The sequence below is a fragment of the Phascolarctos cinereus genome, unplaced genomic scaffold (assembly GCF_003287225.1).
Source record: "Phascolarctos cinereus isolate Bilbo 61053 unplaced genomic scaffold, phaCin_HiC Scaffold_5;HRSCAF=322, whole genome shotgun sequence".
Taxonomy (NCBI): Eukaryota; Metazoa; Chordata; class Mammalia; order Diprotodontia; family Phascolarctidae; genus Phascolarctos; species Phascolarctos cinereus.
The window spans coordinates 299114636-299139728 of record NW_027555958.1 but is presented as its reverse complement, the minus strand read 5'-3'; the positions used below and the strand labels follow the sequence as shown (position 1 = coordinate 299139728).

The 25093-nt window shown below is 43.1% G+C and overlaps 1 protein-coding gene and 1 long non-coding RNA gene across 2 annotated transcripts in view; one reads left to right on the top strand and one right to left on the bottom strand.

The window, feature by feature from the left end:
- Window positions 1-15638, top strand: part of KPNB1 (karyopherin subunit beta 1) — a 31348-nt gene extending 15710 nt beyond the window's left edge. The window contains exons 10-22 of the mRNA XM_020997411.2: window positions 601-825; window positions 2282-2473; window positions 3253-3383; window positions 4961-5108; window positions 5337-5408; window positions 6523-6667; window positions 7957-8039; window positions 8554-8661; window positions 9597-9740; window positions 9852-9957; window positions 10746-10860; window positions 11249-11410; window positions 12360-15638. Coding sequence (XP_020853070.1) covers window positions 601-825; window positions 2282-2473; window positions 3253-3383; window positions 4961-5108; window positions 5337-5408; window positions 6523-6667; window positions 7957-8039; window positions 8554-8661; window positions 9597-9740; window positions 9852-9957; window positions 10746-10860; window positions 11249-11410; window position 12360 — 1632 coding nt within the window. The 3' untranslated portion in view covers window positions 12361-15638. The remainder of the gene's footprint in view (window positions 1-600; window positions 826-2281; window positions 2474-3252; window positions 3384-4960; window positions 5109-5336; window positions 5409-6522; window positions 6668-7956; window positions 8040-8553; window positions 8662-9596; window positions 9741-9851; window positions 9958-10745; window positions 10861-11248; window positions 11411-12359) is intronic.
- Window positions 13295-24834, bottom strand: LOC144457746 (uncharacterized). The gene is made up of 3 exons (XR_013487206.1): window positions 24729-24834; window positions 17984-18872; window positions 13295-17902 (listed from the first exon to the last, which is right to left on the bottom strand). It is a non-coding gene; the product is annotated as an uncharacterized LOC144457746 (long non-coding RNA).
- Between the last annotated feature and the right edge of the window lie 259 nt (window positions 24835-25093).

The window sequence follows — 25093 nt, the reverse complement described above, 5'->3', positions numbered from 1 at the left end:
CATGCACACACACACACACACACACAGAGATTAAATGGTATGCTCAAGGTCACAGAGGTAGTAATTGTCACATATGGGATTTGAACTTAAGAACTGTGATTTCAGAGCCAGAACTTTTTCTGTCATACCAAAATTGCTCTTTTAATGTTAAAATTCTCTAAAGAGGAATAGCGGTGCCATCTACTTTGTAATTTTAAAAAGCTTACTATTACGCAGGTATGTTATTAATTTTGCTGATCTTTTTTCCGCTTTGGTCTTGATTTCTCTTATGTCTGGTTTTGTTGGCCTTTTTCCTATTGAAGGACATTAATATCCTGAGTACACCCATCTGAAACTCTGTATAGGGAATTGATTTCATATAGCTAGGGGATATGTAGACAGAATTCCAACTAGTGGTACTAGAAAGTTGGGATGGAGTTTTTGTGTACTAGGTTTAACTGGCCCAGGCCTAGGATTATAGAATGAAGTCATATAAATTAATTTCTTTAAAGTTTATTTGCCCCTAAGGCAAACCTAAATAGCCTTTCTGAGGTTGGGTCAAAGATGATTGAGAATAACTTTTTAAAGCAGAGTATTTTTTACTAGTATAATATTTTGTAGGATGAAAACGATGATGATGATGACTGGAATCCCTGTAAAGCAGCAGGGGTTTGCCTCATGCTCCTGGCTACTTGCTGTGAAGATGACATTGTCCCTCATGTCTTACCCTTCATAAAAGAACACATTAAGAATCCTGATTGGCGATATCGGGATGCCGCTGTCATGGCTTTTGGCTGCATCTTGGAAGGACCAGAACCCAATCAGCTCAAACCACTAGTTATTCAGGTAGGACCAAGATAAATGTCTTGGGGTATCATTCCTCTTTTAAGTTGTTGCTAGAGACTTAAAACTAATTCATGCAAACTATTTAGCTAAGAGCTGTTTGAAAAATCATAAAATATAGGCTTCTACCACAGGACGGTCATTTTGGCATGTTGGTAAACACTGGGTGATAGAAATAAAAGAGCTGCCAGAAACTTGAGACGGCCTAAGCCCTACCCAGTTTGATACAGCTTAATTTCTACCTTTTAGTCCTAGTTCTGGAGTACTATGGCGAAATCAGAAGTCTTAATTCCTTTTTTCACCTGACCCTTCAGATAGGATCATGAAGATAAGCTATTGTGTCTTTAGCATCTGCTTACTTCCAGGTCTTCTCCAGGCTAAACAGTAACTACTCCTTTAACCATCCTTCCACACTTTTTTTTGGTTTGTTTTTTGTTTTTTTTTTTTTAAGACAGTTGGGGTTAAATGACTTGCCCAGGGTCACACAGCTACCTGCCACACTTCTTAAGTGTGTTCCAATTTGTTGATGTCCCCTCTAAAATGAGAAAGCCCAGAACTGGATTTTAATAATCTAGAAGTGGTCTAACTGGGAGAGAATATAGTAGACTATCACTCTTAGATACAGATGCAGTAATTTCTGTTGGTGCTGCTTAAAGTCTTGTTCTTTTTTTAAGATTTTTATTGATTTTTTTTTATATCAGTTATTTTCTGATTACTTTCACCAGTTAAATCCCTTAGAACCAGGAGGGCCTCCAATAAAGCTATAGAAAATATATTAGTAATTACCCAACATAGCATCAGTGCTCAGGAATATCGGGCAGCCATCTATATCTAGTCCCACCACCTGTCCTAAGAGGAAGGTGTATTTTGGCATCTATTTTTGGTTTGTTTGTTTTTTTGGGTGAGGCAGTTGGGGTTAAGTGACTTGCCTAGGGTCTCACAGCTAGTAAGTGTAAAGTGTCTGAGGTCATATTTGAACTCAAGTCCTCCTGACTCTAGGGCCAGTGCTCTGTCCACTGGGCTACCTCACTGCCCCAGCATCTGTTCTTTAGGGCCAAGATTAATAATTGTCGTTGGGATATTTTTTGTTAATTTCATAGCAGTTGTGTATTAGATTTATTTAGTTACTCCCTCAATCATTGGGTTCCCATTTTGTTTCCAGTGTTTCACTGCTACAAAAATGCTGCTCTGAATATTGTTGTAGTGTGTGTGGGTCATTTTTTTTTTAACCTCATGAGGCATGTACCCAGTAGAGGTATAGCTTTCTTAGAAATCATTTCTGTCTCTGACATATTAATTTTGTGTCTTCTGTAATGGCATTTGCAAATTTAATTACCATGAATTTGCTTGAGCCATGTTTTGGTTTAAAATGCCATTTTTAGCAGTAAATCCTTTTCTGGAATGGGTGAACAGGTTTTATAGCTCCTTCCTTGCCTGACAATGCCGTGTCATATTTCAGGCAATGCCCACTCTCATAGAATTAATGAAAGATCCCAGTGTGGTGGTTCGAGACACAACTGCCTGGACTGTGGGCAGAATCTGTGAGCTGCTCCCTGAGGCTGCCATCAATGATGTCTACCTTGCTCCTCTACTGCAGTGTCTGATCGAGGGCCTGAGCGCAGAGCCCAGAGTGGCTTCCAACGTGTGCTGGGTGAGAGGTTGGCCTTACAGGGAAGAGGAGGAGGAGGAGGGATAGAAAGGGGGGACAAGCACTAGATTGGTTGGCTCATTGGCAAGAGAATAGAAACTGGGGAAGAAAAATGGATTTTTACAAGAATGCTTTTTTGTGAACACCTACATTCTCATTTCTTCAATTAACATGTGGGAGAAATGCCTCAGCTGATGGGAGCTGTTGACTCATGGTGAACCATTAAGAACAGTCATGCTACCCCAGCACGAGAACTATTTGGAGCCAGCATCTATTTTGAGTTTCTTGGGAACTCAAAATAATGACTGAGGGGTATGATGAGTTGCTTGCTAGTTACAAAGCTTTTAAGGATAGAGGGAACAAGAAGGAAGGTAGGTATGCCCATGGACTGTAGTTAGTTAGCCTGTTGTTTCCTGGGGGTAATTCTAGAATGTAATTCATACAAGGAGGCCTAGCACTTTGGAGATAAGACTCATAAGAGGCTTTTCTGAATGGAAAGAAAAGTGGTGACAGCCGCAGCCTTGATCTCAAGAGTTGTCCAAGTCTGGTACCACACACTGTTAGCCATATTACCACAGGGATGTTTCCTTGTGTTTTGTTTTTGAAATTTGGGAAAGTGGCACATTGACAGTGGCATTTGGGGTAGAAATTCAAAGAATTGTTCCCCAAGTCAATTGAAAAGTGCTCCTAGTCGAGCTCTCTTGAAAACTTGGGTTATGACTGAGCTAGTTGAGCCCTGTGACTGTTCTGACACTAAGGCTTGAGGTGTCTTTGGGTTTCAGGCTTTCTCTAGTCTGGCTGAAGCTGCCTATGAAGCTGCAGATGTAGCTGATGATCAGGAAGAACCAGCTACTTATTGTTTATCTACTTCATTTGAACTCATAGTCCAGAAGCTCCTAGAGACCACAGACAGGTAACTGGCATTCTCCACAGATGGTATTTTTGTATTTCAGCTCCTGGGACTTTCTGTAGTAGAAGTAAATACGTTGAGCTTGAAGGAGAAAGCCATAGACATATAATTCCTTGTACTGTAAGAGGGTGATCACTTTTATTAAATTTCATGAATCTCACTTTATTCATTCAGTAAATACATTTCTTAAGAGTGTAAATCAAATACCCACAAATTGAATTATCTTTTATAATGCATTAGGACCAGTGTTGAATTTTTTTACTCCACTTATTTATGTAAAACCTAGGGAATCAGTATGAGGTATACATGAAACTGCCCATTTAGTTGATGATCATTAAGAACCAATTGCTTACTGCTTCTCTTTGTTTTGAACTCTCCATTATTGCTTTTTTAAAATATCTGGGAAATGCTACTACACGGTGACTTCTATTAAAGATCCAAATAGTCATCTTAAATCTGTTACCTCTACCCCACTTCCACTTCCCAGAAGGGAAATAGATTTCTGACCAGTTGGAATTATGAAAATGCATTTTCTTACAGAAACAGTGTTTAAAATGATATTACAAAAGCCATTCATAGTGTGTTACAGCTAAGCTTTTAGAGTACAACCTGTACATGGGGTGGAGATTCCTTTTTAATTTTTCCTTGATTTATGTAAGTTGGGTTCTTCTATGATAGTTTGTCTAGGGCCAAGTTAGAAATGAACCCATAGGGTTATTTGAACTTAGTTAATTAAGGTTGGTTTAGTGTCAAAGGCAGTTGATGGGTATGTATAAGATATTTAGAGTGGCAAGAATCTCATTGATCAGATAAATGACCCACTCTCTTCCTTCAGTCTTGTTTATTTCTGATGCCATTATGAGTAGGGCAGGGGTGGTGGGGGTTTCCTTCTGAACTCTTCAGGGAGACGAATTGTAGAATTTTAGAATTCAGATATTGAAGTACCTTGCATTGCATGTAGTAGGGACTTTAATTTGAATGAATGAATAAATCTAGTCCAACAAAGCCCCAGAGAGGTGATATGACACACAGGTCCCACAGCTAGATAGAAGTAGTAGACTATTTACTCCCAGGTCAGTGCCTTTTCCTCAGGTGCTTATTCTTATTAACTCATTATTTCTGTTAGAAGTTTAGCTTGTTTCCCTAAGGGCCATTGGAACGTTTGGCTCACTCTAAAGGCCGTAATAAATATGGTCTTTTTTAGGCAATTGGGGTAAGTGACTTGCCCAGGGTCACATAGCTAGTAAGTGTTATGTAATAAATCTGAGGCTGGATTTGAACTCAGGTCCTCCTGAATCCAAGGCCAGTGCCGTATCTACTGTGCCACCTAGCTGCCCCCTATAAATAATGGTCTTAAGCTTAATGAACCTTAGAGGATTTGAATTCTGGCTTGCTTTTGGCCAAACCCAGGTCAGGTCTGTTTCTCTGTTATTTTCTGGAATCATTTTCAGTGGAAAAATAGGTCACAAAAACTTCTATCTCACCTCTCAAACCTTATCATTCCTTGTTCAAAGAAGTGGAGTGAGAGCCTTTGAATTTTGTTAAGAACCAGAAGACTAATGCGCTTTGTTCTTGACCAGACCTGATGGACACCAGAACAACCTGAGGAGTGCTGCATATGAAGCCCTGATGGAAATAGTGAAAAACAGTGCCAAGGACTGTTACCCTGCAGTCCAGAAAACAACTTTGGTCATCATGGAGCGACTGCAGCAAGTGCTGCAGATGGAGGTGAGGCTTGGGGAACCGGTAGTGGGTGTAGTGGAGGCAAGACGCCATGCTTTTATTGCTCTTTTTTGTTTCATCCATATTAATTCCCAAAGGGTGTCTTCATGGCAGAAACACACTTTATGAACTAGAGCTGGGGGTTCCTGGGAAGTTGGTAGATGGCACCAAAATGATCTATAAGGAAGGGGCCTGAGTCGTCCTGTGGTGACTTTACTTTCTTTCTTTATCCAGTCTCACATCCAGAGCACATCAGACAGAATCCAATTCAATGACCTTCAGTCTTTGCTCTGTGCTACTCTTCAGGTATGGACTTGGCCTTTCTCACTTCAAACACATGGCCAGAGGAGAAGGGGAGGAGGGAGGCAGGAAAGGAAAGAAAAAGGAAAGCTGCTGTCTTGGGATGACAAGTTCGTGCACCACACAGAGCAAAGCTCTGTTGATGAAGCTGATCTGAAGACATTCATTGGAGGCAGGCAGCCCCCTTTCTGCCCTGCGACTGATTAGGAGGCTAAAATTCACCACAGCTAGATCATACCCTGAAAGACATCTGCTTTTTTTTGGTGCACTGTGCATTTGTGGGCAAGCCAAGCCCATCTGCAGATGTTTCCCAGTCACCTTTTTCTTTTGCTAAAAATTCTAGCTAGTGTTTCAACTATTATCTTTTGAAATAATCCTGGCTTTGTCATTCTGCTATAAAACTTGACAGTCAGTGAATGAAACATCAGAGCCCAGTGTTAGCACGAGACTTCTTTTTCTGGGCTATTTATTCTCCAAAGTTCAGATCACCTTTTAGAAATCAAGAAACAACTAGAAAGCAAAATAATTTTCAAGGGGTAACTGTCGAGGTGCTATCTGACATCAAACAGACAAATTGGAAAGATTCAGAGATCCACTGATGTCTGTCATCTTTTGGAGAACATAGGAAAGATTGGGGCTGGGGAAAGTGGATAAAGAAGTCGAGTTCTGCTTCTATTAGTAATAGACTAATGACGATAGTAAGAGATTGGAGTGGTAAGAATTTCATTGTCTTGAGTAGGAACTGAAACATACCACTTTACCTACAGAGCTGAAAAAAAAATCCAATTGTTGTCACATGAGAGGTTAGCAATAAGGATTTGCTACAGCTAGCTTTAATTTCAGAGGTAAATGAAATGCAGAGAGGAACAGTTTTCCTTCCCAGGACAGATAAACCCTGTTTGTTCTGCAACACAGGAATAAAATCAAGGGTGTTTTAGTGAAAATGGTCTACGTTGACCAAACACTTAAACACAACACTGCAGGTTGAGTTAAAAAAAAAATCCCAGGGGTTCATTTGAAGAGATGAGTATGTTTTTCTAATTAGTCAAAAGATAACCTGAGGCCTTTTGTGTTACCAAGCTTGGGGCCAGTAAGCACTAAACTCTTACCTATTTCATAGAATGTTCTCCGAAAAGTACAGCACCAGGACGCTTTGCAGATTTCTGATGTGGTCATGGCATCCTTGCTGAGGATGTTCCAGAGCACAGCTGGGTCTGGGGTGGTTCAGGAAGATGCCCTGATGGCCGTGAGCACATTGGTAGAAGGTCAGTGAACAGACTGTGATCAGTGAACATGTATGCCTTGGAATAGATTTGAAGGATTTTTTGTTTTTAAGAATTTTTGACTTATTTCCTTAACCTGTTTTTCCTGGTAGACATCTAAAGTCAAGCCTAAAGTCCAACTTTGCTTAAGTGTAAATTTAATTTAATTTGCTTAAGTACAAATTTGAATGGTGGTGTAATTTTACAACTATACTTCTGGGAGTCAATCAAGAAACTAATTTGAGATTAAGGTATCAGATGGCACTGGCAGCTTGCATCAAGTTAGCATAGTACTCTTAATAACCAGGTACTTTTTTCCTCAAAGTCTTCATGAAGGTTTGGCTCCTATCATCCTAAAATGTGCCAGTGGCAGTGGGCAGACTGGGGAGGTGTAGAAAAAGGATCTAGGGTAAAAGAAGGAAATATTCTTCTCTAGCTCTTACTGTTGTCACGGTTGTGTTGTAGAATTGAGGTGGCACATAGTAGTTGGCATGGAGCTGAACCTTGGAGTTAGTTCTAGAAATGAATTACTTTTCTGATTACTTCATGTCTGAATTCAAACATGAAAGATTATTAAGACCTCTGTTAAAGAACATTTAAGAAACAAAGAATAGTTTTGGGGACAGCTTTTAATGAGCCTTACTGGGGATCTTCTATTTCTAAGGCCATTATCACCCTGAGGGATCATCCTCTGGAGGACCAGATCTATTTCTGGCATAAAGAAATAATATGCTAGAATGTCCTGAGAACATGTGATAACCCTGAAAGAGAGAGTTTCATTTTGGATACTAAGAGTAGCTTTTTGGAAGGTGAAGGCCAGTGTTACTCTTCTGGATATAATTTGTTTCAAAACCTTGGGGGATTGCCTGAGGACCCTGTTCAGAAGCTGGTCTCTAGAGGGCCCTAGGTGAGGATGTGGACAAGAGGCAGAATTGCTGGCTCAGCCAGTCCAAAAATTAACCGTGACGTTTCCTGAGGGCCCTGCCACTTTCTTGTCCAGTCCAGAGTAAGAAACTCTACTGTGGAGAACTGGGGTCTTCAGGGCATTTGAACAGAATCCCAAAATTCCCCTCTGGCAGTTGTAGGAATTTGACTTTTCCTCTTAAAACAGCTTGTTAATGTCTTTCTGTTTAAGTTCTATTAATTAACCCATTTTAATTTGCAACAATCTGTATACTGTACTATAATACATTTTTTAAAACTTGACCTGAGAGGAATCCAAATACTTACCTCTGTGCATAAAGCTTTCTTCTTAGTACTGGTATAAGCTAACAGATTTTGTCTTTGTGCAGTGTTGGGTGGTGAATTCCTGAAATACATGGATGCCTTTAAACCCTTCTTGGGCATTGGTTTGAAGAATTATGCTGAGTACCAGGTGGGACATACCTCTTGATATCAACATAATATATTATACATTGAACTTTTGTGTGCCTGGTGGAAGTTGGAATGCACTAGGTTCAAATTATCACTTCCTTCTCCCTACCCCCAAACCACAGTAGCAAAATAATTGGACTCAATTATATTTTCAGGTTATTCCCTGTATCTTTAATTGTTATTGTTCTTCCATTAAGCCAAGATTAGTACTTCCATGTCCTGGTATGACAGCACCCCTAGAAGTGTTGGACTTGTCATCTTCTCAGAACAACTTTTGTTTAGTTCATACAATGCTTGGTGAATTGGAGATTTCCTTTCTTGGTGACATCTTCCATCTCCCATAGTCCCTGTTTGTATTTCTTCGTACCACTTTAGTTTCAAAGACATGTATCTTTCTAAGGAGAATAATTTCTTGATTGGATTCTGAGAGCATTTGATAATAAAGCAACAGGAGTTTTCAGTTCAATAAGCAGTCTCCTATGCAGGTCCAGTTATTTTCGTGTCTTCCTTTGTAGGTTTGTTTGGCAGCTGTGGGCCTGGTGGGAGACTTGTGCCGAGCCCTACAGTCCAACATTTTACCTTTCTGTGATGAGGTGATGCAGCTGCTATTGGAGAACTTGGGAGTAAGTATTAACAGTCTATCAATAAGCGTTATTAATTGCCTACTGTGTGTTAGGCACAGACATAAATGAAGTAGGCCCTACCTCAAGGAGCTTACAGGTACACAAGTGTGTGCAAAATACATGCAGACTAATTTGGGGAAAGGGCACTGTCAAGAAGGTGCTTATTTACAACTTGGTGCTAGAGTTGACCTTTTAAGGAAACTAGGAATTCTATCTAGGAGGCAGAGGTGAGGCAGCAACTCCATTCCAGGATTGGGGGTAGGGGTGAGGGCTAGGCTGGCGATAGTACAGACTGCTGATGAAAAGTTATGCAACCATGAGATGGAATATTTTGTGGGAAGAATAAGATGGCCAGTTTGGCTGGATCATGAGTGTGTGAATTGAAAGAATGTGTGTATAAACTTGGAACGGTAAATTGGGGAGTAGGCTATGAAAGGCTTTAAATGCTAAATGAAGGGATTTGTATTTGATTCCAGGGCTAATATGGAACCCTTGGAAGGGAATGATGTAGTCACTTTGGAGGATGGATTGGAGAGAAGAGAATGAAGTTGTGGGGGTAACATGACAAAATTTGACAACTGATTGCATAGTGGAAATGAGGGAAAGTGAGGAATTGAGGATGACTAAGATTTTGAACTGAGTGACTAGAAGGATGATGGTGCCTTTGACAGTATTTCAGAAGCAAAAAATCTCCAAAAATCATTGGCTGCATTGGGGACATGTAAAGAAACAACAAGTATAAAATTTCACAAACAGACTCACCAAACTTAGTCTAGGTATTGAAAATTGGCGTTAAGTTATAAGCTTTGGTTCTTCAGAATAGGAGTTTTTGAAAATGTAAATAACAACTTAGATACATTGAAACCTTTTCTCAGCTTCTCAGCTAGATTTATATATTCTGACTTTTATTAATTTTTTTCTTTCTTATTCATCAGAATGAAAATGTCCACAGGTCTGTCAAGCCACAGATTCTGTCAGTATTTGGTGATATTGCCCTTGCGATTGGGGGAGAGTTTAAGAAGTACCTTGAGGTGGTATTGAATACTCTCCAGCAGGCCTCCCAAGCCCAAGTTGACAAGGTAATCAGTCATAGGCTAGTTGTGTCTCCAAGGTAGGGGTGGGGAGAGGGTGCTTTGGATATATCAGAAGAGGTGACCTGCCTGGGGATGTCTGTTGTTTGTCTCCTGTAGTCGGACTACGACATGGTGGATTATCTGAATGAGCTGAGGGAAGGGTGCTTGGAAGCCTACACTGGAATCATCCAGGGATTAAAGGGAGACCAGGAGAATGTGCACCGTTGAGTATACATTATCATTTACTTGGTTTGCTGGCCAATGTCTACAGTTGGGACAAAAAGGATCTGCTTAGAATTTTCGTTTTTGGAGCTTTCCCTGTGCCATGTCCATATCCTGATGAAAAGGAAAGCTTTAGGGGAAGTAGGGAAAGGGAACTTTGGGGTTTTTTTTCATTCCTCTCCTTCCTATGTCTGCCTCTCACCCTTTGTCTCAGAATGAGTTGTCATCATGGATGTTATTGTGAAAAAACTGTTCTGAAGACAACTGTAGAGCATTTTGATGTAGGAAATGCTGGGATTTTGGCAGGAGTCAAGCACTGCTTCAGTCGTGAAGGGAAGGGTAGCAGTTAAGCCCCAACATTATGGGTTGTGAAGAAGGGGAACCTCACTGGCCAGGATATACTCTTGTTTCTTATGTCTGGGACAAACCCCTCTGACCCAACAGGAAGAATTTTGTGCCGGGCTGCTTTTTTATTGAACATCACCTGGAAAGCATTCCTGACTTTGAGCTATAAGAGATTTGTGTTGCTTTTTTGTGCATCCTCCTGTTAGAAGAGGAATATCTGAAATATACAAATCCTCTTGTTTTGGGAAATGTACATTGTATGTAAGCATATCTCAGTATGTTAGTTCATCCTATCAAGCCCTGGTTGGCAAGTAGCCTCCTTTCACTTCCTTGCTTGGAGAGGGTTATTATAATACACTTAGAAGTGTGGAAAGGAACATTGAGCTTGTCCTAAATGAGAAAAAATCCAGCAAAACTCTTTTTCTCCCCCCTTCCCCCCAATAGCGGATGTGATGCTGGTGCAGCCCCGAGTAGAATTTATTCTTTCCTTCATTGATCACATTGCTGGAGATGAGGATCACACAGATGTAGTTGTAGCGTGTGCTGCTGGACTGATAGGGTAAGTTTTGCCTTTTGGCTTAATTAAGTCATTTTTTTAGAGCTTCTCAGAAGCTGGCCAGAAGGTAAGTATTTGTGGAGGGTTTATGTTGTAAAACCTAGGATGGTGTAGGGTTATGGGTTATTTCTGTATATATCTTTGGATTAATTCAAGGGTTGTAGTTTTATGAGGGTACAAAAATATTTAGACCTTATTTCTCCATCCACCACTGAATCTTGTTAAGTGAAGTTTTCAAGGGAAGACCAGATTCATGGCTCTAGTATTAAGTCCTAGTTCTCCTCTTATATAGAGACATAGCGAACATGAATTGAAGAGCTCCATGTTTGGTTTCTTAAAGGAAATAATGCAACCTAGTTCTTGTTTTCTCTTTTGTGTTTGTTCTGCTTAGAGACTTATGTACAGCTTTTGGGAAGGATGTACTGAAATTAGTAGAGGCCAGACCCCTGATCCATGAACTGTTAACTGAAGGCCGGAGATCCAAGACGAACAAAACAAAAACCCTTGCTACCTGGGCAACAAAAGAGCTGAGGAAACTGAAGAACCAGGCTTGGTAAGATCTCCGTTTACTCTGCACCATGCATGGCCCCTTGGTACTTCTTGACTTCGATGACAAGAGCTCTGTTTTAAAATAATGGCTTTTTGGTTTTTGGACGTTTCCCTACCTGTGTTTTTATCCTTGAACTACTGTGAAACTAGCTAAATCCTTGATGATCTTTAGTGATAACGGACAGGATACGGCTTAGACAAATGGAAAATTGTGTAGATTTCAAACTTCCTTCAGGGTCAGATATAGGCTGTCCTGATGCTGCCCACTGGGGGCTCTTTGAAGCCAGTGTTTATGGCCTTCTACCATTCCAAAATAGTCTAGTCTCTGAATGTCACTCAACTTGAAAAAGATGGTTTTTTAAAAAAGTTTTGTCTTTTATACTGCAACCACTTCCCAGGACCTCCATCTCCCTCCTCTACCTCCTCAGTAGTACTAGCCTTCCCAAAACAACAATGAAAAGCTTAAAGAAGACGCCTGATGTAACAGTTGATTGTGTTGACAAACATTGTTCTCTTATAGACCGTGCTCCCTTTTTGACACCCCTAGGACTTTATTATTAGCCTTGATATTGGAACTTGGAGCCGGGGAAATTGGCTACCCCTACCTACTTTGAATAGTAATTTAAATCTCTTTCCAACCACTCAAGAATTATTCACCAATACTTTTCACCCTCAGCAAAATTAGCTAGTTTGATGTGAGTTTTATCTTGTATTTTCCCCACCTGTCCTTTAGTGTAGTTTTTAATGAATTGGACAAAAGGGTAGAATAAGCAGAAGTGAAAGAGAGAACTAGCTGCCAAATAATAGTTATTAGTCTAGCTTATAGCAACACCAAGTTAAAAGAATCTTTTGGGATTGGAGAGGACTGAATTTCTGCTAATTGCATATCATGAGTGTGCTACATTTAGTTTAGGAGAGGGCTGTGTGTGTTGATTCTTTTCCTTTATTTTCAGATCTGTTACCATTGGGATGACACCCGAGACCCCCACTGGAAATCTCCAATCTTTTGAAAAACCCGGAAGTGAGGAGTGTGCACGGATGCTGAATGTTTGGGAATGAGAGGATGAGTGAGTGAGGCTTGAAAACACACCACATTGAAAATCCTGCCACGGCAGCAGCAGCAGCCAACAGCAGCGCTGTCAGTGAGCTAAGCACTGACTTCCGTAGAAAACCATAACATCGGCCATCTTGGAAAAGAGAAAAGTGACGGGATTTATGTGCTTTAAAAAAGAGAGCGAGAGAGAGCTATCTCTTCCCAAGAGAGGCTAGAACTAGCTTTTCTGTCTTTCGGCCAGTGCTGAGCGGAATGACTAGTGTGGGAGAAAAGGGACTGGGTTCAGCTGTGGTGCTTTGTTGTTAAAGGCCTGGCCTTTGCTACTGATGAGAGAGATGGAGCCTGGGTCTCGAGCCCACCTTCGGTGTACCTTTGCCACACGGTACTGTACGCGTGCGGGCTAAAAGGAGGGTGAGGGATTTTTTCAGTCTAAGAGTGAGTGTGTGTGAATGAGGCGGTATCCACATTCTCAACTTCAAGTCATTGCAGTTTATCTTTTTCCCAGAAAAAAAAAAGGGGTTAGATGTTACATTTCATAAAACTAACCGAAGTTCTGTCTACTGATGCAGCACAAGAGATGTAAAAAGAAAAAAAAAGAGGAAAGCCGCTCTTTAGGGTCTTTTTTTATTTTTAATTTTTAGGGAAAACACTGACACGTTCAGTTCCCATCCCAAGTGACGCTTTTCATGATCTCTTTTCATCAAGGCGCCTTTCCTAATATGGTTCAACTGTGAATGTAGAAGGGGGGGAGTGGGGGGTGGGGAGGGGGAAAGACAACTGGTTTAGAGGATATAGGAAAAATGAGATTGTCAGAAACATACTTTAAAGATAAACCCACAACCCAAACCAAAATTTAAATGCTCAGAATTGGCAGCACAAAGGGAAAGCTCTCTCCTGACTTGTACTGTGACAGTCTGAACGCCCCAAAAATTGTGCCAAAGAGTAAAAAAAGAAAAAAAAAACAATAAAAATATAAACACAAGACAAAAACCCATAACAAACTTCAGGTAACTATTTTGGATTGCAAAATGAGGATAAATTTAATGTTCAAACAAAATCTGATAAAATAACCATTTGGAAACTGCTTGGCCTTCTGTTCTTTATTTGATTGACTCCCATGTGGTAATGGTCTCTTGCTGCACTTCAGAAACCAACCGACAAAACAAAAAAGGAAAAAAAGAATTTATATAAATATATATATTATATATAGACATACTGACAAGCTCTCATGATGAAAATGGCACTTGTAAAAGGTTATATTTTTCCACTGCAGTTGAAGATTAATAAAAGTGTCGAACATTCCCTAAAATTTACTTTTTGTATATTTGGTCTTTTCCAATTGAAAGAGATCCCATTCACTGAGCTTTTTAATTTAAAAACGTAAATCAACAACAACAAAAAAAGATTCAGAAGCCCAATGGACAGTTAATCTGACCAATTGGGGATGTTGCTGCTTCCCTAATTAGCCGCTTGGAATTTTCTTTAAAGGTATGATGCATCATACCATCTTCATAAATCAAGACTATTTTTTAGTCGGGAAAGGAGCAACCCTAATTTTCCATTTTTGCATCAGCAATTAGAAGGCATATAGGGAACTTGATTCCCTTTATTTGTTAAGCAGTTGTGGTTTTTTACCAGCATCTTTAATGTGCTGCTTTGAAATAATGAAAGATGGTTTTTTGGGTTTGGGAGGTGAAAACAGGATTCCTCTTCCCTTCTATACCTTCTTCCCTACAGCTTACGAGGAAGGGGTCTTAATTTCTATTCTTTTCCCTTGACATCCGTTATTCCACCAGCCTAATTTTTTTCATCCGTGAGAGGGATTGGCTAAATTTTGCCCATCTGCACTGCAGCATTTCTAATAGCTCTTGTACAGGGTATCAGATATTGTGCCTTTTTGGTGCCAGGTTCAGAGTCAAAAGTGCCGATCTATGAACCAGTGTGCAAAACAAAATAAATCCAGGTGTTTGAAGGAGAGAAGCTCCATATGTGAAAAGAGCTTACGATCTCCTGAACCCTGATTAGAAAGAGTCCTGGCTCTTAATGCCTTTTTTTTTTTTAATTAGAGGGGGTGATGTTACTTACAAACCATTCCTGAAAATTAGGGGAGGGTGGGATAGGGCTTAAGATGTGGGGGAGCAGGGGGGAATGGGAAGAGAAATCTGATCATTCCCCAGTGCTACCCATTTCTGTCCCCTGTGTGGGCTGCTCAGCTGTAGACAGCAAGAGAATAAAGTACACTGAGAACCATAGTGAAAACAAAACCTTCCGTGTGTTTGTCATGTTTTGTTCCAGGGAAGCAGTTCTGAAAGCTGCTGTTAAAGTTCTCCCAGACCCATTCAGTTATGGAGAGAGGAGGGAGGGGTGGATGGGAGGCTTGATTGGGAAATCTCAAATTCATTGGGTTTTGGTTTTAGTCTTGGCACCTATAGGTTTATGTATTGAATCCTGCTCTCTACCCTTGGTTGGTGAATTTTCCACATTATCTTTTGGAATTTTTTTAATTATGCTATCTTGGGAAAAGGATGCAAAATACATTTTCAGCAGAGCATCCTGTCCATTTGCTGCCTGGGCCTCCCCATGGCCAAATCTTGGCATGAGAGTGTAGTTACTGCCTGTTTGCAAAGACAGTATTGCATAAGACCTAAGAAAGCAGTTATGGGACTGGTCTTTGGTTACCTATGTGGGGCAAGCTGCATCATACCCTGTAATCAGTTATTTCTGTCACTTGGCTCTTCATCTATTATCCCAAGTAATTGACCATTGTGATGGCTGTCAAAGGCAATTGTGTTGCCCTAGGAACCAAATTTTTTTGTGTGGGGGGGGCTGGGGGGTTGGGGGGAGGGGACCTGTGTCAGTGTACTCTTTGGAAGTGTCCATTTTATGCAGCTCTTAGCATTTTAACTTCGAACCAAGCAACTGTCTTAACTTTTGTCACTCTGTCAAACGAGTGTTAGTCCAGCATAAAAAGGAGCCCAAAGTCCAGGCTTTCTGAGCTTCTGATTGCGTCTTGGCTTTGGATCCAGCTTCTGTAATCTCACTGGGGGTGCCTACCCTGGGTGTGCCATTCCCTACAATGGCATTAGTGACGTGTTATAATTGAGCCCTACTTTACTAACCAGAACTGGTACCATCATCTTTATCTTCAAAATAAAGTCCGCTTTATTTTTATTTTCAATTCTTTGCTGCTTCATTTTTGTCTCGTTATTCCAGATGCTGGCATTTCCTTGGGGATAAAATAGGGTAGGAAAGGAAGGCATGCTTCACCTCGGGGTTTGTGAATATTTTGAAAACTATTTCAGTATGATTGGTTACCTTTGTAATAACACTATGTTTTGTGCATTTAAAACTCAGGGAAAGTCCATAGGCCTCAGGTATACAAACAGGTCTGTGATACAAAAAAAAGGTTAAAACCCCTGATCTAGGAAAAGCTGAATGTGTAAGAAGTAGGAATTATGTTTATGTGGCTTTTAAATAATAGATTATTTCTGAATCATATAAGCAAAAATAAGCTAATGATTTACCTTGAGAGTCAAATTGTAGCTAGTCAGATGATTGCCTATTATCAGTATTAAAATGGGTAGCATGTGGCTTTGTAGCAAATCCTGGCAGGCACCCCACCCATGCCCTTTACTGATAATATTGGCAGCCAGTCTGGAGATGCTAACAGCCAGCCTCTCCTTGCCTCCAGACCTTAGTAAGAATCCATTCTGTTTTGGGGAGATGTTGCTGATGCTTTACTGCATCGATGCAGAAATGATTCCCTACCCAGTGCAAGGAGTTTTGTTTCAGAAGAAGCTAAAGGATAACCTGGTCAGTATTAGTGGCTTTTGACTAGCTCAGTCAATTTCAATAATACTTAGGTTTGGTGGGCAACTCTGCCATAGGGGAGAGGCCAAGACTGGCTGGGAGACACGGGTTCTGATCCCAACTCAAATGGTGTTGGACATTGAGGAAGTTAACTTTCCCTTTAGTTTCTCCTTTCTGTTCTGACTTCTATAAAGCCATTACCTTTCCTTATTTGGGGGTTGGAATGGTGACCTGAATTCTGTAATGTTCTTATATAAGGAACAGAGAGCAGACTTACTGATGCTTTAGTCTTCTGATGGTTCTCATTCTCCACCCCCACCCCTACCCCCCAGCCTTAGACACTTCCTAGCTGTGTGGCTCTGGGCAAGTCACTAATCCTGTTTGCCTCAGTTTCCTCATCTGTAAAATGGTGGTAAGAATAGCATCTACCTCCCATCATCACTGTGAGAATCAAATGAGATGATTGTAAAAGGCTTAGCACAGTGCGGTGGTTCGTAGTAAACATTTCTAGCCCTATATCCTGATGACTTCTAAATCAAAACCAAATTTGAAACTTCAGTTGGAAAAAGGTGAGAATCTCTCAGTCTTTGTTTAGTTCCTGTTCTTTGTGCCTGCCACAGATGACCCCCTAACCCACCCAGAGTGTCATTTTAGTCTCCACCCTGTGTTTGCTAACATTTAGAACTTTCCTGTTAATAGATGCAGGTGGAATTACACACTGCAAAAAATGATCCCCTGCTGAGAGGAGCACCAATAAAGGTAACACTGACAGGATTCGTCCCAGATAAGACAGAGGCAGGCAGGGCCCGTAGGGATGGCTCTGTTTATGCGCACTGACTGGTCTTCCTGATGCCATTAGAATACAGCTACCTGTTTGGTTATCTTAAAAACAGATCTGACAATGTGACCACTTAATCAAAAATTCTCCATGCCTCCCGATTGTTTCTAGTTTAAAATATACGAACTCCTCAACTGTGCCATTTAAAAGCCTTCTACAACCTGACTGACTTCTACCTCTCCAGTCTTAATTCATATTTTCTTTAAGGAATTCTCTGTCCAGCTAAGGTCTGTCAGTTCTGCCTTCCTCAGCATTTGGTCTCTTGCACAAGTGATCCCTCATATTTGAATTGCACTCCAACCTAACTTTGTATAATTCCCTTCCTGCCTCTGCTGTAACACAGCTCTTACATCACCGACTGTCCTGATTTCTCCACCCCTAGTTTTAGCATTTTCCCTCCTGGAACTACTTTGTGTATATTTTGTATTTACTTGTCAAAGTCAACAAGTGTTTTCATAAGTACCTATTATGTACCAGGTACTGTGCTGAGTTCTGGAGAGTCAAAAAAAAGCAAACCCCCTCACCAACAAACCGAAAAACCAGTCCCTTCTGTCTCATGATGGAGATAATAGAGACAACTACGTCCAAACAGGTGAAGTTGCAGATAACCTCAGATGTAATTTGTGTTGGGAATCCTTTAGATTGGAGCCTTTTTTTTTGTTTTGTTTTGTCCTTTCATCTCCAGCACCTAGCATGGTATCTTGCACGTCGTAGGTTCTTTTTAAAAGTCCATTTATATTCTATTTCCCAATGTTGTCCTTCCCCTTCCGCTCTTTCCCTCTTAGAGGGCTTTCCTTTGTAACAAAGAAAAAAAACCAGTTTAGCCAAACTAACAAACACATGGAAAAAGTCTAGACTTCTGTAGAATTCCATACCTGTAGTCCCCCACCTCAGCAAGGAACGAGGGAAGTGCCTTCTCGTACCAGGCTCTTTGGGACCAAGCTTGGTTTTTAAATTTTCACAATATTCAGTTTCAGTTATTTTGTTATTTTCATTTATGTTGTTGTAGTCATGTCTGTTGCTTTTCTGGCTTCACTTTTCACCAGTTTATGTCTTCCCAGTTGTCTCCATAGTCATTGTGTTCATTGTCACAGCATAATGATAGAAGGTACTTGAATGGCAAATAAATTGTCCATGGTTCATAGTCAGTGGCAGACCTTGGACTTGGACTCAGGTCTGATTCTCAGTCTAGTACTCTGCTCCCCTACACTCTCCCATAGATTTATTATCCATGCATTCATTTGAAACATTGGAAGCTGCTTCTATTCTCAGGCTATGTTAGTTTTTGCTGTAACAAATTGCATGAATTTGCTGCCCTATATAGAAGTAGCACTTCTTTTTACTTCTCCTAAATGTGCCACTTTGATGCTTTGTTGGATCATGGTATTCTAGAAGGCACCATAGAGGTCATCTAGCTAGATCCTCTCAGTTTAGTTAATACTCTGGCCCAGGCAGGTTAAGTGGTTTACCCAGGTTCACAAGGTCACATAGGTAATAGGTCATCCTTGATCCTCTAGCTAAGTCTAATGTCTCCTATTCCTCTAGGGGCTGTCCCTCATTTGTGTGGGCCAGGATTTGGTTGACCAGGTCCATCTTCAAGCTTCTCTTGTAACAGTATGCAGCTTACAAATGGCAGAGTGTTAAAGAGACAGTGGAATTGGGATTTAGGAGACCTAAATTTCAAGACCTGCCTCTGTGTCTGTATCACTGACTAGTGAAAGAACTAGTCAATAAAATAACCTCCCAGTGCCTTGGAGATGACATCTGTAAAGCAGAAAAATGAGTTTATGGTCAGCCAGGCCTAACTGCTCGCAGGGAGAGTGGTAAGAATGTTGAAGGGTAGGTATGCCCTCACCATTAAGGAATTTATAGGCTAATACATAGGAACATGCTGGGTGAAATATATTTTCTCACACACACACACACACACACATTTAGTGCTATTATAAGATGCCTTTAAGGGACTTGGAATCTAATACATGAGAGTGTGCTGGGTGAAACTTTTCACACACATACTCATTACACACACACATCCCTTGTGCTATTATAAGATAAGGTGCCATATCCAAGCAGTAGATTTCAAGATTAACTCAGCAGAGGAGTTGGAGGGAGATGAAAATCCATGAAAACAGCTCCAAATCCTTTTGGAAATCAATCAGACATCCCACCCCCCCTACTCCCACCCACCATTCACTCCAGCTAGTATTTAGTCTTATTCCCTTCAACTGATGCCCAGGAGCAGAAACTCTCGTTTTAGAAGTAGCAGGGGTGGCCAGAAGAGGTAACTGCATTGCTACACAGAGGTGTGAAGGAAAGTGGAAGAAAAAGTACAACCTCTGAAGGGGCCCAAGATTGGGCTGTTTGATAGCAGAACTAGATCTGGTTCCTGCCATGTGAATATTTGTATTTGAAAAGTACCCCAAGTCAGGTGTCTTCCATGTCTGGAACCTACACCCCAAATCAATTCAGGGACAGTGCATGTCATTTGACATGTTTGACGATAACCCTGTCATTTCTGGACATGTTTATTTTGGACACCCTTTCTGGGCTTTTTACTGCCTCCTCTTTCTGGCAGGGAGACAGAAGTCCTGCTAAGCTCCAAGCTAATTGGAACCTCAGGACCATGTGTCTCACACCCTGAGAGGAAAGGGAGCCGCAGTGATCACTTCTAAATTAACTCCTGCCCAGACATAGCTGCCTTCATCAGCAGTGCCATTTGCTGAGTGCCCAAGAAGCCTGCTACGTTACCCAACTTTCCATTTGCTGTGAGTTCCAAGTTGCACTGTCTTCAGTTCAGGATGTAGGTTATTGTAGACCTCAATTCATTTTGTTATAACAAATGTTTTCTGGATTGAATTGATTTCCATTTTACCAACTATGTGCTCAGATTCAGTCTGCCTTCAGGGCCTGTGTTCTTTCCTCTTGATCTTAGATTCTCATTGTCCCATGGTGTAGGGGGAAGGGAAGGAGAATTAGGTCTCCATGACCAACTTCTCCATAGCAATGAGTAATGCTCTGCTATTGGCTAAGCACCGTCCTCCCAGACATTTTCTCATCATTCATCTACCTACTCTTCTGGGCAGAGAGCAGGGCTGCAGAAGGGTTCTGTGAAGAAAGCGGTTCAGGAGGAGAGAACCAAGACTGGTTGATTTCAGGTTTTTTATCAATCCATTTCCAATTAAGAGTTGAAGAAATCACCTCAGGAGCAAAAGCTCTACTAGAAATGACAATGCCCTGCTTAGGAGAAAGAGTTAGCCCCTTGAGAAATTTTGGTTGAAAGAAACACATCGTTTCTGCCTCAGATTTCACAGAAGACTGACCTGCAGCTCCACATGGATTCTCAAAATGGTTCAGCTGCAAAACCTTCTTCTTCAAGGTCTCAGAAGGCAGTGCTAAGGTAGCACCCTGCTCCCCACACTACCACATGTGTCTAATGAGTTTTCCTGCTTGGCTGTTTCTATTTAAGTCATCTGGATTTTATTTTGATTCAATCTCTCTACCAGCTGCTGATGTCACCTACTCCTACTGCTTTCAGGCAGGAGCAGGGCAGGGAAGGATAAGTCTGTCTCCAGAGCAAGAGTCAGTAGGAGAAAAATCTCTCTCTGGGCAGCTTTTTAAAAAATTCAGTTTGATTTTCCTCACTTAACAAAAATCTATCTTCTCTCCTTCCCACCTCCCCCAACATGGAAAACAAACAAACAAATAAAATCTCCAAAACAAAACCTTGTAACAAATATGCAGAGTCAAGCAAAAAAACAGAATCTGGGCAGTTTTTGAGGAAGAAACTTTGTTGGACTGTTTAGATTATCTGAGTTACAGTTTGTTTTCCCCCAGCTGTCTGCTTTTTCTTCACTCTTTTTTTCTTTCTGTATTTCTTTTTCCTCCTTTTCCTTCTTGCTGTCTCTTGCTGGGCATTTGTCTTTTCTTTCCCTACCTCATGCACTCTTGGCCTTTCTTCTCTTTTGGACTCCACCATCTTCATTCTCTTGTCCTACAGCCCTTACTTTGGGAGCTGCTCAGAGCAAGACTGCTTTACTTAGGCCAGTCACCATGAGTACCCTCAAGAGCACAAGGGCTGGTGATGACCACAAGGTTGTCATGTGTTCTGTCATGACTTTGACATTTGGAAGGGGAGGGGCCTGGAGTGGTGTGGCTCAGTCCAGTAGTGTATGCTGGCTTTCCCAGCTGCCTTGGAGGAGATTGTCCCATCTTGCGGCAGTATCCTTGTTTCACAACGTAAACTGGGGTGATGACAACATGAAAGGTTGGGAGAACTCTTCCTCTTCCCCCTAATAAGATTTCCAAATTGTTTCTAAAAGGATAAGTAGGCGTGCTAGCGTAGGGGAGGCCAATGCCATTGGTGCCAGGGCCTCCATTTTGTTATCTGTAACAGCGAGGGAGGAAGGAGCTGCCCCTGTCAGCAAGAATGGAGACGGCCTCCTGGAATGATCACCTTCATTTTAGGAACAGGAGCCAAAAGGGGCAGGCAATGGAAGCCACCTGCTGGTTTTCCTGAGAGAAGAAATTCAATCCTGGGTCCTATTTTCTCAGAGAACAAATTAAGGGCAGCAGCTCTTTTGGTCCCCAGCTTTACTTCCTGAAAGTTGTAGAAATCCCCAGTAAAAGCCAAGAATGAGAGTTGAAACCTCTTTCACCCTTCCCAATTCAGTCCTCCCTGGGGCTTCAGTTCAAAGCATCATGGGATACCAGAGCTGGAGATAGTCTAATTCATCCCTTTATTTTAGAGGGGGAAACTGTATATACTCATGCCATACTTGTGTATGTGTCAGCTCCAAAATCGGTTCCCACTTCTGAGGAGGGAGCCCTGGATTGAGGCAGGGCTCCCACTACCTCTCCATTAGCAGTTATTCTCCCTCTCCTCAATTCCCTGCCCCCAACCCCCAATGCCAAGAGCACATTCTTATTCTACATCTATGTGTCTTCTGTTCTCTGGTATTATCCATGTCTCTCAGTGATTCCTAGCTACACTGGAGTTTAACTCTTGTCCTTCCTTTTACCTCTGTTAGGACTATGTGTACGTACACACACACACACACACACACACACACACGGATTACGGTAGATTTGGCAGGATTCCAACTATTCTCAATAAAGACCTTTACAGAAAACCAACTGCTGGCCCACTCAACTTCCCGAGACCTCCATTCCCACTATTTAGGCAACTTAACTTTTAAGGAAGTTCTAGCTGTGTCTGACCCCTCCTACTGCGGTCTGCCTTTCAGGGCATGAGCAAAAAAGGGCCTCTGTTCCAGGAGCAGTGAAATTTTGATCTTACATCTCCCCTAGTCCTACCTTACTTCTCTTCTCAAAGGCAATCCAAAAAACCCACCTAAAACCTAAGTTTCCTGACTTTCCAGCCCCTGTACCCCACTTCACCTCCTCTTGCCCTTAATTGCATCTGGAAAATATTGAGGGTATAAAAGCATCCTTGGGCTGGCTTTCCACTCTTGGGTGGGAAGCAAAGCGTGTGTCCAGGTAACTGATAGAGGAGGAGGGGAGGGGTGACCACAGGGCACTGTGCCAAGTTTGGGGAGCAGCGGGGGCTGGCGGCCCCATGCCACGTGGTGGCAGCGGCGGGGTCCGGGGCGCCTTTCCAGCTGAAGGAACGGGGAGCAGCCGGGGAGGAGGCGGCGGCGGCGGTGGTGGTGGTGGTAGTGGTGGAGGAGGAGGAGGAGGAGAAGGAGGAGCGGGGCTAGAGGGAGGGAGGGAGGGGGCAGGGGGAAGGGTGGGGGGTGGGGAGAGACCCGGCGGCAGCGACAGGGCGAGGAGCGGAGCGCGGTGCCGGGGGTGGGGGCAACTGTGCCAGTCTTGGGAGGGAGCTGGCGGAGGGGGGAGCTGCGATGCAAACCGGAGCCGGCAGCTGACGTGAGTCCCTGGCTGGGGCCGGGGTTGGTGGGGTGGGATGGGGAAGGGGGCGGTGCTGATGGCAGCGGTACCTGGGGTCCTATGCCGGGAGCCCTGGCTGTGTCGCGGGGGATGGGCCGGGGGCATTGGCATGCACTTCGTTAGGGATGGCGGGAGGGGAAGGGTCCCAGTGCCCGGGCCGCTGCATCGGCCCTCCATCCCCATCCCCCCTGCTCCTCAGGCCCCGCAATCTCCGGCGCCCCCTCCCCGAACCCCACGAGCTTAAGAGGCATGGAAGGTGTTGGGGCAGGGGATCAGCCAGGAGGGAGAAGGGGGGGCTGCGTGGTCTCAGCCCCCGAAAGGGGAGGGGCGACAATTCCTTTCCGCCGAGCTAAAGGGGTTTAAAGGGCGGCTCTTAAAGGGGCCGCGGGAGGGGCTCGGGCTAGCTAAGCAACAGTCCCCCTTCCCCTTCCCATACTCCCACTACCTCTCCCTCCCTCACCTCCCGCCCCGCCCCGCCCCTCCTCCGGCTAGGCCCCGAGGGAAGGATGCGGAGGGAGCGAACCTTTGGCCCGCCAGCCGTCCGGCGGATAGGCCTGCCAGTCTAGCAGGCTGCAGGGACCCCCCATCGTGGGGCGGGCCAAGGCCGGCCGAGGGAGCCGGCTTAGAGGGCCTGGGGCAGCGCCCAGGGGCCTTGGCCTCTTCCTCTCCCCGGGGGACCAGGGTGGCGTGGGGTGGGCCGGGAGTATGAGGAGCAGAATTGGGGGAAGGAAAGGGTTAAAGGTGGGGCCAGACACACAAACACACCCACCCGCTAGACATACACACAACTGCCACGCACGTTTCCCTGACGCTTAAAGCCAAGGCTGCTTGTGGGTAGGGATTCGGGGTCCTGGGTCCTAACCTCTGCTGCCTAGCTTTGGAAGCAAACACCCCCCTTCCTTCCTTCCTTCCCACAATCCTCATACTCTGCCAACACACACAGAGCTTTGGCTCAGGGACACACACACACACACACACACACACACACACACCCCTCTGACATTCCCTTACGTGCCTTACGTGCCACAAACCCACCCAGTTCTCACATCCACACTGACAACCCAGAACAATATACACACAAACGGCTTCAAGCACTCTCATTTTAGTCTCTTTCTACCAGCACCCCGAAGCCAAACCCTCTCATTGAGGTACCAGGTCTGACACCCACACTCATTCAGAGATACACAATACTTCCCCCCTACACACACTCAAAATCACACAGATACCCACATTCATAAACAGGTTCTCTCTCTCTCCCTCTCTCTCTCTCTCTCTCTCTCTCTCTCTCTCTCTCTCTCTCTCTCTCTCTCACACACACACACACACACACACACACCCAACCTATTATTGAAGGAACCCTAAACCTTGTAGAGAAGTTAAGTCAGCAACCAAGGCTCCATCACATCTAAGCCAGGCCTTCATTACTAACACTAAACCTTTACTTCTGACCGGGAGACCTTCCCTAAAACCTGATGATCATCCTTCAGGCTGAATCTCCCTCCTCAATGCTGAGTTTCTATATCTGACACTGAAATCCCTTATTTATTACACTGAGCCTGTAACCCTGACACCAAAGTTCCTAATCTTTCCCTGACACAGCCTTCAGTCTCTATCCTTCAGGTTCCCATCTCTGACATGAGCCTCTCCCTCACATTGGGCCACAATCATCAACAACGAATCTCCCATAATTGACACTGAGTGCCAACCCCATACCTGTCTGATACTGAATTCCCTCAATGCCGGCTCCTGACATTGGGCTTCCCATATCCAATACTGAATCCTCCATCCCTGATATATCCCCACATCCTTGACACTGAACTTTCCCATCCCTGACTGACATTGAGCCCCTCCCACCTCCTGATCCTTACAATGGATTTCCTTCACTCTGTATTGAAACTCCTCCCCTCCCACATCCCTCAGACACACCCTCGTCCTTGAAACCTAGCCCTGCCATCCCTGATACCCAACCCTGAATCCACTGTCACTGAAACTGAGCCCCCTGACAAATGAGCCTTCTCTGTCTGTGATACTGAACCCCCTCATCGTTAACACAGGGCCTCTTATTCCAGACACTGAGC